General features: G+C 43.0%; 1 protein-coding gene across 1 annotated transcript; it reads right to left on the bottom strand.

Moving 5' to 3' along the window:
• Nucleotides 1-43: 43 nt before the first annotated feature.
• LOC311439669 (scavenger receptor cysteine-rich domain-containing protein DMBT1-like) lies at nt 44-10,839 on the bottom strand. Its single transcript, XM_084525640.1, has 8 exons — nt 10,699-10,839; nt 9,330-9,350; nt 6,984-7,025; nt 5,721-6,046; nt 4,781-4,858; nt 3,378-3,701; nt 2,761-2,804; nt 44-1,326 (listed from the first exon to the last, which is right to left on the bottom strand). Exons 4-8 carry the CDS (start codon nt 5,956-5,958, stop codon nt 1,294-1,296), a joined length of 717 nt encoding a protein of 238 aa, XP_084381766.1. The 5' UTR covers nt 5,959-6,046; nt 6,984-7,025; nt 9,330-9,350; nt 10,699-10,839; the 3' UTR covers nt 44-1,293.
• Nucleotides 10,840-12,717: the final 1,878 nt, after the last annotated feature.

Raw genomic sequence — 12,717 nt, 5'->3', positions numbered from 1 at the left:
GTGCCTGTGTTTTTACAGAAGAATCCCATATATACACAGCATGTTGCTTGGAAAAAAATCTTTATTTTACATGATGCTCATTGAAACAGGAAAACTTCTGAGTTCAAATGCAAAGATGGTTGCAGGAATGAAAACAGAAATATCACGCTAGAAACACTGCCTTCCTGATTTGGTGATTACATATTTTATATTGAAAATCAGCCATAATTGAAAGTAGCTCAAATCTACATTTTCTCAACAAGAATCTTCCTGAAGAACTAGTCACAAAATATCCAGACATTATGTATCAGGATCCATATGCAATTGGAAGAATCATTTCTCTCTCTCTTTTTTGTTTTTTTTTTCAGTCATGTATGCTTGTCTAGGTATTTTATCTGCATAAAATTTTCTCCATCTGGAATATTTGATTATGCCATGCAAAATTTCATCTCCACCTCAGAAAATCTGAAGTGATAGAACAGGACTTAAAAGGAATCTTACTAAAGTATTAAAGCAGTAGTTGTATTCAAATATTTTGCCTACTAGCACTGACTGTAGTAGCAACAGAAAACATTGCAGGGAAGCTTCAATAGTCCTACCCTTGCCTGAAGGGTAAATTGAAATATACACATCGCATCATGATTTATTGTGGAGCCTTTCTGATATCTGTTGCCTTTCAGAGGTACTTAGGTAGGTCCTGTTACTGGTTATCATGCAGCACACATTGTCTGATGGACTCACAACTCCCCTGTGGAAAGGAAGGGCTATTGATCTTAATTTACATCTGAGGAAACTAGAAACAAACTCTTGTTTGGTGTGGAGCAAGAATTGGCCATGTGGGTTCCCCACAACCCAGGCTATATTTTTCACTGGCAGAGGCCAGATATCCATCTTGAGAGGAGGAAGCTGATTAAGATGGAGTGTTAAGATTTGACAGCCTAATATTGTAGGTGGCAACTGACTAATTTGAAGGTTGTTACTTGGCTGCAAACCTTTGCTGGTCTTCTGGCTTCATTCAGTGCTGAGTTATGTCAAGCCCATCTCTTCCCATGAGGTTATCTGTCACCACAGAAAGCCTTTAATCTTGAATTGTCGAGGAGATTACTCAATGCAAGGACATTACTCAATCCATCAAATTACTCAACCAATGTGATCTGCTGCAGGTGTTTATCAAATCTCACGTGATCTGATATGGAATTGATTTCTTCACTGTGTTTCAAAAGAAACCAACAAGAGTGAAAACAGCAGCTGTCAGGGCCATGACAGCAGTAATAAATGGAGTATGAGAGATACCAATTGGAGCAGGAGCTGAATTCATGTTCTCCAGGATGCCAAAAGAGTCTGGTTCTAGGAAGGATGAGAGGTCCTGGTTACATTTGATTCCTCATCTTGTTATTTCCAAAACATAAAAAATGGGGAGAAAATGGCATTCTAGATGCCATTTAAATATTAATCTATTTCTTGCACTCTGATACATCCAAGGTACATCAACCGCTTCCCTGGGCAACATGTTCCAATGCTCAGTCACCCTCTCCATGACGAAATCCTTCCAAATATCCAACCTAAACCTCCCCTGGCACAACTTGAGGCCATTTCCTCACAGCCCATCACTTGTCACCTAAGAAAAGAGACTGACACTCTCCTCACTGAAACCTCCTTTCGGGTCTCCCCTCAACCTTCTGTCCTCCAGAATAAACAACACAATTCCCTCAGTTGCTCCTCATAAGTCTTGTTCTGTAGTCCCTTCATCAGCTTTGTTGGTAGAGTCTGCACACACTTGAGCAACTCAATATCCTTCTTGTAGTGGGGAAGCCAAAACTGAACACAGTATTTATATATAGATCACTTGCATCCTAACAGATGAATCAAGATCTAAGAAAGTTTAGGGGGAAAATAAACATAGATTTCTAGGATTTTTTTTTCAGTACAGGCTGAAGCTATTCAGAGAAAATATAAATGTGTAAATCTTTTGAATTATATTCCAAATACGTCTAGAATAGATGTATTTCCAAATACATCTAGAATAGATGTATTCTAAATAGATCTTCAAGTTTTAATTTCAGCTTCTAGCAAACATGAAGAACCTTTGTCTCACTTAATTGATCTAATATTAACTATGTGAACAAATAAATGTTTGAAATATGGGCCATCCTAAAATATTATACTAAAATGATCAACTGAAATAATGATTAGTAGAATAACCGTACACATGAAATGGTAGAAAACAATAACTGATAAGAAGTTGCATAACTGTTGCTCATCTACAGACATATTTAACTACACTGGATGAGAACTCACCTGCACTATTATTTTGGAATAATCTGAGGGTTTTTTGGAGTAATCTAGTTGTTTCTTCATTATTAAATGAAGAAGAATATGCCCTAAAATTATGAGCAGTAACGTTCTCCTCATTGACTACAGCCATGACCAAGCAGTTCCTCTCCCTACTCTCATCCACACACACCCCAAAATAAACTTGAGACGTTCCATCGGAGCACTGCCTTTGATGCTGTGCATATGTTCCATCAGAGCACAAGGAAACACAGCACTGTGAGGATGACTGAGCAGTGGCACAGGTTGCCAAGAGAGATGTTGGAGTCTCCGTTGTTGGAGACAGTCAAGAGGCCAAGGCATAGTCCTCAGAAACCGGCTATAGGCAACTTGCAAGGGGGGTAGATAAGATGACCTTTAGAAATCCCTTCCAAATACAACCATTCTGTGAGCCTGTGACCCTCAGCAGAGGCAGGAGGTAATCAGAGCATCCAAACCCTCCAAACGTACCTGAAGTTGAGGCACAGTGGGAGTTGAGCTGGGGCTATCTGGCACTGCAGACAAAAAGCAGCAGGTGAACGAGAAACATTTTGGCTAAGAGCAATTACACTTTGTGTGTCAACACATCCCCAAAGGGGCTTCCAGAGCAAAGAAACCAGAAAACCCCAGTCAGAGCTCTGACCAAGCTGGACTGAGTGAAATGAATATGGTCCCAACAGCCCCAGGACTTGCTCAAGGGCATAGCCACCAGGCTACATGGGAGACCAGCACACAATTTCTCTGTCCCATTAAGCAGCTGTTACATCCAAAAAGATCACTGGCAATAGCAGTGCCTCCCTGAATATCAAGGAAGTTACCCAGTTTCTATAACTGCAGCCCAGACCTGAAGCCAGGACACAGAGTACATCGCTGATAAGATGGATACAAACAGAAAATTCTGCTTACTTTTCACTGGGGGCTCTGTTAGTCACGGGACTGAAAATAGAGAACATGAGAGTGTGAGGCACTTGCAATTATGGGTTCACCACAGGGACACACACACCAAACGCACAGCACACAGCAAGGGCTGGCCAGCTTTGACTAACCTCAGACAAACACCACACCAGGTCCCTTCAGAAAAAAAACACCACAGCGTAACATCCTACCTGAGCAGATGACCGAAGCAGCCCCGTGTTGGCATTCGGAGGACACGTAGTCAGAAGGGCAAAACAGCAAAGAGGTTTCAGAGCCGTCACAAGCCACCGCGGTCCTCTGGTACCATGGATATGAATCACTCAAGGGGAAATAGTCCATCACGCTGACAGGTGAGCCGCAGCCAAGCTGCCTGCACACAACCTGAGCATCTTCCATGTCCCATTGGAAGCCACACACTTTCGTGTTCATTCCAAAATAGTCGATTTCCACGTTGCCTGCACAGCGGTTTGGACCGTCGGTCAGACGCAGCTCCAGCTCTTGGAAAGACAACGAGATGCTGCGTTAGGTGTGTGGGGCTCTCATTCCAGGCAGAGACCTCTGCCTCCTCATGCACAAGAAAGCAAATGGTGCCTGTGGTCCAGAGGAGCCCAGAGATCCTTTTCCACAAGCCCTTTTCCACATGCCCCAGGAGAGCCAAGGGGGGCCAGGACCACACTGCTGGCCACGTGGGCCTGTGCTCTCTGCCTCCAGCTCTCAGATTCCAGGCAGAGGAACTAAAGGGCACAGGCTCCCTCCCACCTGCATCACAAGCACATCCAGCCCCGAATCCCAGCAGGATCCACCCGCAGCACCACATAGGGTCCGCTGCCCCTTCCTAGTCTCTCTGCTGGTGGGTGATGAGGCTGGGGCAGCAGTGGGCATGCACATCCCAATGCACAGGGCCACAGCGCCCTGTCAGGCAGACTCACCATCAGCTATGACTGGACGTGGGGAGAAGCAGCAGCAGCAGGGAAAAAACAGAGAGAAGATCAAAATTAGGATCAATCCCTTGGAAGTTGTCTGCACACTTTTCTCTCCCCTAAGTGAGCCCAGGCAATCCCCAGTCAACAGCACGAGTGGAAGAAGTTCCCTTTCTTTCTGGCAGTGATGCACGCTGCCTGAGGTGTCCAAGCAGCCCCCAGACTCCCGGCGGAGATGGGCATAATCTTTCCAAGCCCAGCCAGCTTCAGTCCCACCAAATCTCCCACTGGATCCTGTGCTCTGCCACCTCTGACCCTGCAGGCCATGAGGCCTGTGCACCCACCAGGGCTGAGCTCTGGGCTGTCCTGCCGGGCTCTGCGGGGAATCTCCTCCAGCCTGGCAGGGAACTGGCCCTGGACACACCACAGAGCTGGCTCTGCACGGCCACCAGGGATGCCCCAGCTTGCTGCCTGCTCTGTGGCTCTGCTAAAGGCCCTCTGAATAACTACACGCTCACACATACCCAGCCCCAACAAACAGTGAGCACACAAGCTTCTTCATCGGACAAATTACTGCCCAACAACAAATAGGACTAGAGCAAACTAAAGCCATTGGTATCATTATAAAAAAAATAAATAAATCTTATATGTGCTACTTACTTCCATAGGGCTCTGGTGTTGGAACAGGTATAGTTTTTTCTTATTTTGGAGAAGGAGAAAACATACGTGATACTCTATAAGTTACTTGAGAAGGCAAACATAATTCAAAACTTCCCCAAAACGTTGTCCCAGTTAGCATCCCCATTACCAGAAACCTTCAGAAAAGGGAACAGCCCCTTTTCACAGAAGTTCTGTGAAAGCTGCACAGAAAAACTCCCTCACTGGGGCCTCACCACCAGCGGGAAGCACCAACAGGAGCTGTGCAGCCCCAGCCCCTCCAGATGTGCCCGACACCAAAAGCAGAATGAGAGTTGAGCTGGGGCTATCTGGCACTGCAGACAAAAGCAGCAGGTGAACGAGGAACATTTTGACTAAGAGGAACAGGTCGCTACGAGTCAACACCTCCCCAAAAGGCGTCTGGGACACAGAAACCAGAAACCCCCAGTCAGCGTTGTGACCAAGCTGGACTGAGTGAAACAGATACAGTCCCAACAGCCCCAGGACTTGCTCAAGGTCATAGCCACCAGGCTACACAGCGGACCAGCACACAATTTCTCTGCCACGTGAAGCAGCTGTTACATCCCAAAAGACCACTGGCAGAGGCCACGTCTCTCTGAATACCAAGGAGGTTACCCGGTTTCTTTAACTGCAGCCCACACCTGAGTCCTTTGCTCTGATGGACACAGAGCACCCCCCCGATAACACGGATACAAAGAGAAATCTCTGCTTACCATTTTGCACTCGGAATTCCGAATCTGAAAGGAGAAAACCAGAGAGTGTGAGGCACTAGTAGTTAGCAATCCTGGCTTCACCCCAGGGACACACATGCAAACCTGCAGCACAGCACACAGCAAGGGCTGGCCAGCTTTGACTAACCTCAGACAAACACCACACCAGGTCCCTTCAGGAAAAAAACACCACAACATAACATCCTACCTGAGCAGATGACAGAAGCAGTCCCGTGTTGGCATTCGGAGGACACGTAGTCAGAAGGGCAAAACAGCAAAGAGGTTTCAGAGCCGTCACAAGCCACCGCAGTCCTCTGGTACCACGGATACGAATCGCTTGAGGAGAAATAGTCCATCACGCTGACAGGTGAGCCACAGCCAAGCTGTCTGCACACAACCTGAGCATCGTTCATGTCCCACTGGAAGCCACACACTTTTGCGTTCATTCCAAAATAGTCGATTTCCACGTTGCCTGCACAGCGGTCAGGCCCTTCGGTCAGACGCAGCTCCAGCTCTTGGAAAGACAACGAGATGCTGCGTTAGGCGTGTGCGGGAGCCACCCACAGCATCACATAGGGCTGGCTGCCCCGTCCCGGCCTCCCCGCTGGTGGGTGACGAGGCTGGGGCAGCATTGGGCACGTGCTTTGCAGTGCATGGGGCCACAGCGCCCTGTCCGGCAGACTCACCATCAGCTATGACTGCACATGGGGAGCAGCAGCAGCAGCAGTAGGGAAAAAAAGAGAGAAGAACAAAATTAGGATAAATCTTTTGGGAGTTGTCAACACACTGTGCTCTTTCCCGAGAGACCCCAGACAATCCCCAGTCAAAAGAGATCTTGCAGGGGAAGCTCTGGCTCAATGCCTGCTCTATGACCCTGCACAAGTTCTGTGAGGTTCAGCTGAGGGCACTGGCGGTGTTTAGTCTGGAGAGAACAGGCTCAGAGCAGACCTCATTGCTCTCTACAGCTCCCTGAAAGGAAGGTGTGGGGAGCTGGGGTCGGCCTCTTCTCACAGGTAACTGTGATAGGACCAGATGGAATGGCCTCAAGTTGTGCCTGGGGAGGCTCAGGTTGGGAACCAGGAGCCATTTCTCCTCAGGACGAGCAGCCAGGCATTGGGACGGGTTGCCCAGGGAGGTGGTGGTGGCACCGTCCCTGGGGGTGCTCCAGGAGAGGTTGGACGTGGTGCATGGGGACAGGGTTCAGTGGGTGATAGTGGTAGTAGGGGGTGGTTGGACCAGATGATCTTGGAGGGCTTTTCCAACCCTAATGGTTCTATGATAAAGGCCCTCCAAATAACTACGCGCACTCACACCTCCCCAGCTCCAACAAACAGCAAGCACAAAAGCCTCTTCATTGGACAAATTACTGCTCAACAACAAAGAGGACTAGGAAAATCTAAAGTGATTGCTATCATTACAAAAAAAAAAAAAAAAAGAGAGAGAAAAAATAAATCTTATACATGCTACTTACTTCCAGTGGGCTGGATTGTTGTTGGAACTGCTGTATCTATTCCTAATTTTGGAGAAGGAAAAAACAAACGTTACTCTATGGGTTGCTTTAGAAAGCAAACATAATTGAAAACTTCTCCAAAATGCTATCCCAGAATCAGCACCCCATTACCAGAAGCCCTCAGAAAGGGAACAGCCCCTTTACACAGAAACCAGCAACCCCCAGTCAGCATGGACCTAGCTGAAACACTTATGGTCCCAACAGCCCGTTGATGGGAAAGCTGTATTTGTTGCTTCTTCTAGAGAAGAAAGAAACATACGTGATACCCTATGGGGTGGTTGAGAAAGCAAGTGTAATTTGAAAGTTCTGTAATATACGTCCCCAGTCTCTAGAAATGTTTGTCTGAGAAACTGAGAAAGCTCCAGAACATTTATTATTTTTCTTAATATATATATTTTGTAGACTTCAGGACTTTTTTTCCCCCATTAATTATCAAATTTCTTTGTGACTCCACACAAATTTCTCATGTGCAACTGGCCTGGAGAGTTCCATATGCACGTTAAGTGAAAGGATCTCTCTGAGATATCTGCTGTTTTTCGCTTGATATGATCAGAAGTTGATGGCTCTGCTTCTTCTGTGGGAATAGCCTATGAACAATTTTTTTTCTCCACAGCAAGATAAAAAACCACCTCCTTCCAGCACCTTTTCTGGTTTCATCCATATCTCACTGCTAAGTGAAGCTGTTGACATAAACTCTAGGTCAGCGCATCAGTCCCTGATAAGGGTTTTGCACAATACACCTTATGGAAAATCCTCCAGGTGGCACCAATAGATCGAGGACAACCTGTGGGAAAGGAGACTGACAGGCTAACAGGCTATCTCCTTCCAGTGCTTCCTTTAACGTGACCTAGAGAGCTCAGCTGTTCTGAGGTAGGGCTTTATGGGGTTACTGAAACCCTGTGAGAGGGACAGCACATAGACCACCGCTATCCTTCCTGCATCATGGCTGACACCTCTCCAAACATCCTTGGAGAATTGTGATTTTATTTTTTTTTTCAAGAATCACTTCATTCAAATTAAGCTACAGTCTTAGATAATTCTATAGTCTTGTTAAAGTGAACATGCATTTTATGTACAGGAATATTTAGCAGTGTATTCCAGAAAGGTGTAGACTTCTGCTGGCAACTATTTAGAAACAACTCAGGGGTAACTGGGAAAGTCCTCCACAAAATGCAGTTCTCTAAGCACTGAGAATGTCTATCTACCTGTTGCTAATCAATGTAGAAATTTTTAAGCTTGGAAAACTCAAGCACTTACTAACTATAAACTAATTACTAAATAAATCAGATTATTAATTATTAAAATCTACATGGCTGGATACTATTATTATTACTCATCTCACTGGTATGCATACCAGTGAAAATCAACAAACATTTCCAAAAATGCATCTGGAATTAAACTCATCGAGCCAACACCAATAAACTCAGCAAGTACCCATTACAGAGTAAATTTTTCTATTTTTTTGTGCATGATTTGCATATTAAACTAAAATCTCACCTTTAGAAAAAGCATAATTAACAGAGAAACATTTAAAAGCTTTAAAACAGGTGAGTGTGGCTCTTTAAAAAGGGTTTCCAAATGAATATATTTGTTTTAACGTTTGACTCATTTTAATAATTGTAATTTAATAATTGTCAATTTAATTATTACTTTCAGTTCCTGAAACAAAACTGATTGCCTTAATCATATTGTCACTACATTACTTTGTAAGAACTGCAGTTTTAAAAAAATACTGAGCTGATGAGTCTGGTAAGATGACAGCACAGCAGAGCAAGGAAAAAAATAGGCTATAGGATCAGGAGACAGTAACAATCCTACAATCAAAATTAATTTCACAGCGGTAGTGAGGTCCTTCTCAGTCTGAGTACAAGTCACCAGAAACCAGTGTACAGACCTGTAGTCAGTGAAAATATCTGTCTGTTCAAACTCTGGATAACTTTTCTCTACACATTCAGATACCTTTGTACAGGCTGTTTTTCACATGTCATTTATTATCTTCAGGTTTTAGATCAAACATTGATTTATTTAAGGTAATTGGAGCAATTACTTGCATTCTTTCTCGGAGAAGAGCAATGTATATATACAGTTATATGCTGAAACTGAAGTGCATGCATATGCTGGTTCTGTATTTGTACATTTCACCATCTGGGAGCCCAGTCTGAAGGGCACCTGCCTATACTGGTAGGGTGACTATGTTTGCTACAACTGGATTAGCAAGGCTTTCAAATGTAAGCATCAGCTTGGAGAGAATATTTAGCAAGGTCAACTCTATGAACATTGTGCATTTTTGTATTACTTTTAAGTTACCTGTTGTTGGAGGTATTGATGCTGGTGTCCAAACCGCAGATTTGCAAGCAGCCAACAAAAAAAAAAAAAAAAAAAAAGTTGAAAGAACAATACGTGAGTTAAGGTAATTAATGTACATGGGAAGTTTGCATGCACAGGATACCCTAGTGACACTGACAGAGGGATATGCTGATTTATAAAGATTAGGTCCAGCTACCATCAAGGATAAAAATCCTGCTCCATGGACAACCTGATAGTTGAAAATTACCGACTAATACTGTGTACAACAAGACCTGTAACACTGGCCCTTAAACACACAGTTTACGTAAAGTAATTACAGGATGTAAAGGAGGATCCTGACAGGGAGATATGTAATTTATCCAGTGAGTGGGGAACTTTCTGAATTTCTCACCACACTGCTCCTCACACATGCAAGGCTTTAAATCTAAATGAATTGGATGATAATAAAAGGATTAAATGACAACTCAGCATTTTCGAGGTGAACATCAATATTCCAGTTCACTTTTCAGTGTCATTAAATGCACCTCAAATATTTATGGAGGAATTAAGTAAAAAACTGAACCTGGAACCAGCACTGAATAACTATTTCCTTCCACTGTGTAGAGTTGGGGGGTAACACAGAAAGGGAAAATAAGTTTTTGCTTTCAGTTAATCAGTCCAAAGTCAAATTAGTCAAAAAAGTCAAAAAGTCAAATTAAAGACAGAACTTTGCAACTGAAAGAGGAATGGATGGAAAAATAGCAGCTGTTGCAAAGGCTTTTGATCTGTTTCTGTTCCCTCCTCCCGCACAAAGAATGCAACAGCAGCTGCTTGAAAAGGAACAGCCTGTTTCTCACAGCAGCATCCTGGCACTCTGCTAAGCCAGGGAAGCCTCACATGGAAAAGGAGGTGCAAGTGATTTTGGGGCAACCATCCTCCCTCCCATGAGACCCACTGATATTTGTGTAATTGATACCAACAAACTTAATCAAATACAAAATGCATGGTTCAAAGAGCACCTCACATCCTTTAAAATAAACATGCATTTCACCAAGAAAATGCATATTTATCTTTAAATTCATTACTCAAATACAAAGATTAAGAAAATTTTATCACTGGCTTTACAATGTATTTATCTGAATTTCCATTACTAACCTCTTTAGAAAAAATGGTGAGAAGACAAGTTGAAATTCACTAAGCAGTTCCAGTAAGAAACTGTTAAAATAATGGACATAACTATTGATTTTCTCACCTGACAGGTTTGATCTGCTCTCAGTTTTCAACTGAGCTGAGAAGTGCTACTAAATTTAATCCTCTTTTCCCTTTAAATCTCAACATTAGCTTGATGTAAAATATAGCCATGAAGTTGATCAGAAGTGGGACTCTTTACCTGCATCCAGCTGCATATGAAGACCCATCATTACCATCCAAGACAAGATCATGGTAGTAGCCATCTCGGAGCTCCTGGTAAAAGCAGGAACCAGAATTTATAGACAGAGACTCTAAAGGGGTGTAGCAGCCCAACGTGTCCCCTCACTAAATCAATATCAAATACATTCCCTTGCTACTCGTACTTCCTTAACACATGACGATATGCTTGATTTGTTACCCAACTTTTTTATAGCTTCCTGGTTCTGCAAGATGGCAACACCTGACACCTTCCTCAGAGAAGGTAGAGATGAAAAGTGCTTCCAATAACTGCTATCTTTCCATTCCATCCCTCTGTCACTGATATAACATTCTTGGTTTTGGATGGTATCTGAGCCAAAGTTGCTCTTTAAGTTTGTTTAGTGGATCGGAGCGATTTTCCTTCATTTTTTTTTTTTACTGCATATGGAGAAGTGGAAGAGCACGGTAAGAAGCAGTGGAGGGGCTTATGGAGACCTTTCTGACTGGCCTGGCCTCCCTTGGGGAGACATACCCACCTGCTGCTGAGACAACCATCACATCTCTAATTCCTTAAATTTGTTGTGAATCTACAGTTTCAGGGACTGAGTCAAATATCACACAAATAACCATCACATCTTTCCCAAATATTAGTTACATGTTGGTTAACCTTAGGGAGACTGAAGAGTTTGGAACCAGGGTACTGAGTTGCTTTGAATTCCCTCTAGACTACTTTTGTGAGTATTTTTGTCCTAGTAGATGTCATGTAGAAATTCAGTAGAAAGTCATTTTATCTCTTTCTGGTCTCCCCTGTTCATGCTCTGTTGGGCTGTATCTTCACTAGGATAGTGAGACTAAGACAGTACATTTAAGCTTTGCAAGTCATCTACTGCAAATTGGAAACCACCAAAGTCATCTTTTGAATTTTGTCACAAACTCAAGACAAAATTCTCTGGCAGACACTGACTATTGTTAAACTGCAAGAACTCCTGGTTCTGTGGAAAGATTTAAGTCCAGGGATAGAGGTAAGCATAGAAAATAACTGAAAATTCATTCCTCAGTCTCCGTCTCTGAAGCTCTTAAGACTTTACAGACTCCTTTACATAGACCTCACACTAGAATTTGGAACATATTTAAGAAAACAAATAAATAATGGGATCCAGTGGAACCCTATAATGGATTTTTATGAAGAGAAGCTGTTTTTCAGGCCATGGATGATTCTTCCCTTGACCTGAGTACCCACTGAAGAAACTGCCTTTGCACAGCACTGCTAAATTTGACAATGTTTGATCAGTATATAAAACTCCAGAAACTCCAAAAGATTTGGTCTGGAAGAGGTCGCTGGAGGTCCAACCTGCAAGTCAAAGCAGGGCTATCTTCAGTGGTCATCAAGTGGCTCAGGGCCTTAGTTATTCTTTTAATAAAAAAATCTGAATTTTTATCTAGAGAAGTGTGTGTTATTATTATTATCATTATTTATTATTGTTAATAATAATAATAATGTAAATAAAGATGTGACATGCTGTTTGTTTCTGTTGCTAGTTTTACATACGTTTGGTGTCATCACTGACTGGCAGACATATTACACCTCAAGAACTCAGAAACATGTTTCTCATGTTTCATGAAACCCATAACATAAATGTCCAGGCATAGAACAGCCAACACCCAACCTGATATAGCAGAGAAGAGTCAAAAGAAAAAGGGAGAAAGGAAGAACAAATGTCACAGCAGAAAGGAGAAATACATGTAAAAAGTTACTTTGTTAGACATGCAAACAGTCCATTGACTCTGTAAATATAGGCAGTTTCTTATTATGGTTTTGCAAGCCAGATGGAAGAAACAGTTACTTCAGAAGAACTGATGGAATTAAGGGAGGTGGCTTGTTAAATAAGCTGGGACAGCTGCTGCATATACCTGAAGAGCTGGTAAAATAAATATTTATTTTTTTTTAAATAAAAGCAAAGCCAGATTAAAAACATTGAAAAGTCAACAAATGTTGTTAATAGTTCAATGGAGAAGGAGA

Source organism: Aythya ferina (assembly GCF_964211825.1).
Source record: "Aythya ferina genome assembly, chromosome: 7".
Taxonomy (NCBI): Eukaryota; Metazoa; Chordata; class Aves; order Anseriformes; family Anatidae; genus Aythya; species Aythya ferina.
This window is presented reverse-complemented; position numbering and strand designations above follow the sequence as displayed.

Bases quoted from the DNA above. Each gene is read 5' to 3' on its own strand.
- LOC311439669 (XM_084525640.1), bottom strand. From the start codon at position 5,958: ATGAACGCAAAAGTGTGTGGCTTCCAGTGGGACATGAACGATGCTCAG. The intron at 4,859-5,720 runs GTAGGATGTTAT...AGTAACTTATAG, and splicing joins TGCTTCTGTCATCTGCTCAG to AGTATCACGTATGTTTTCTC. The intron at 2,805-3,377 runs GTGTTTTTTTTC...TTTTGTCTGCAG, and splicing joins AGGTAGGATGTTACGCTGTG to TGCCAGATAGCCCCAGCTCA.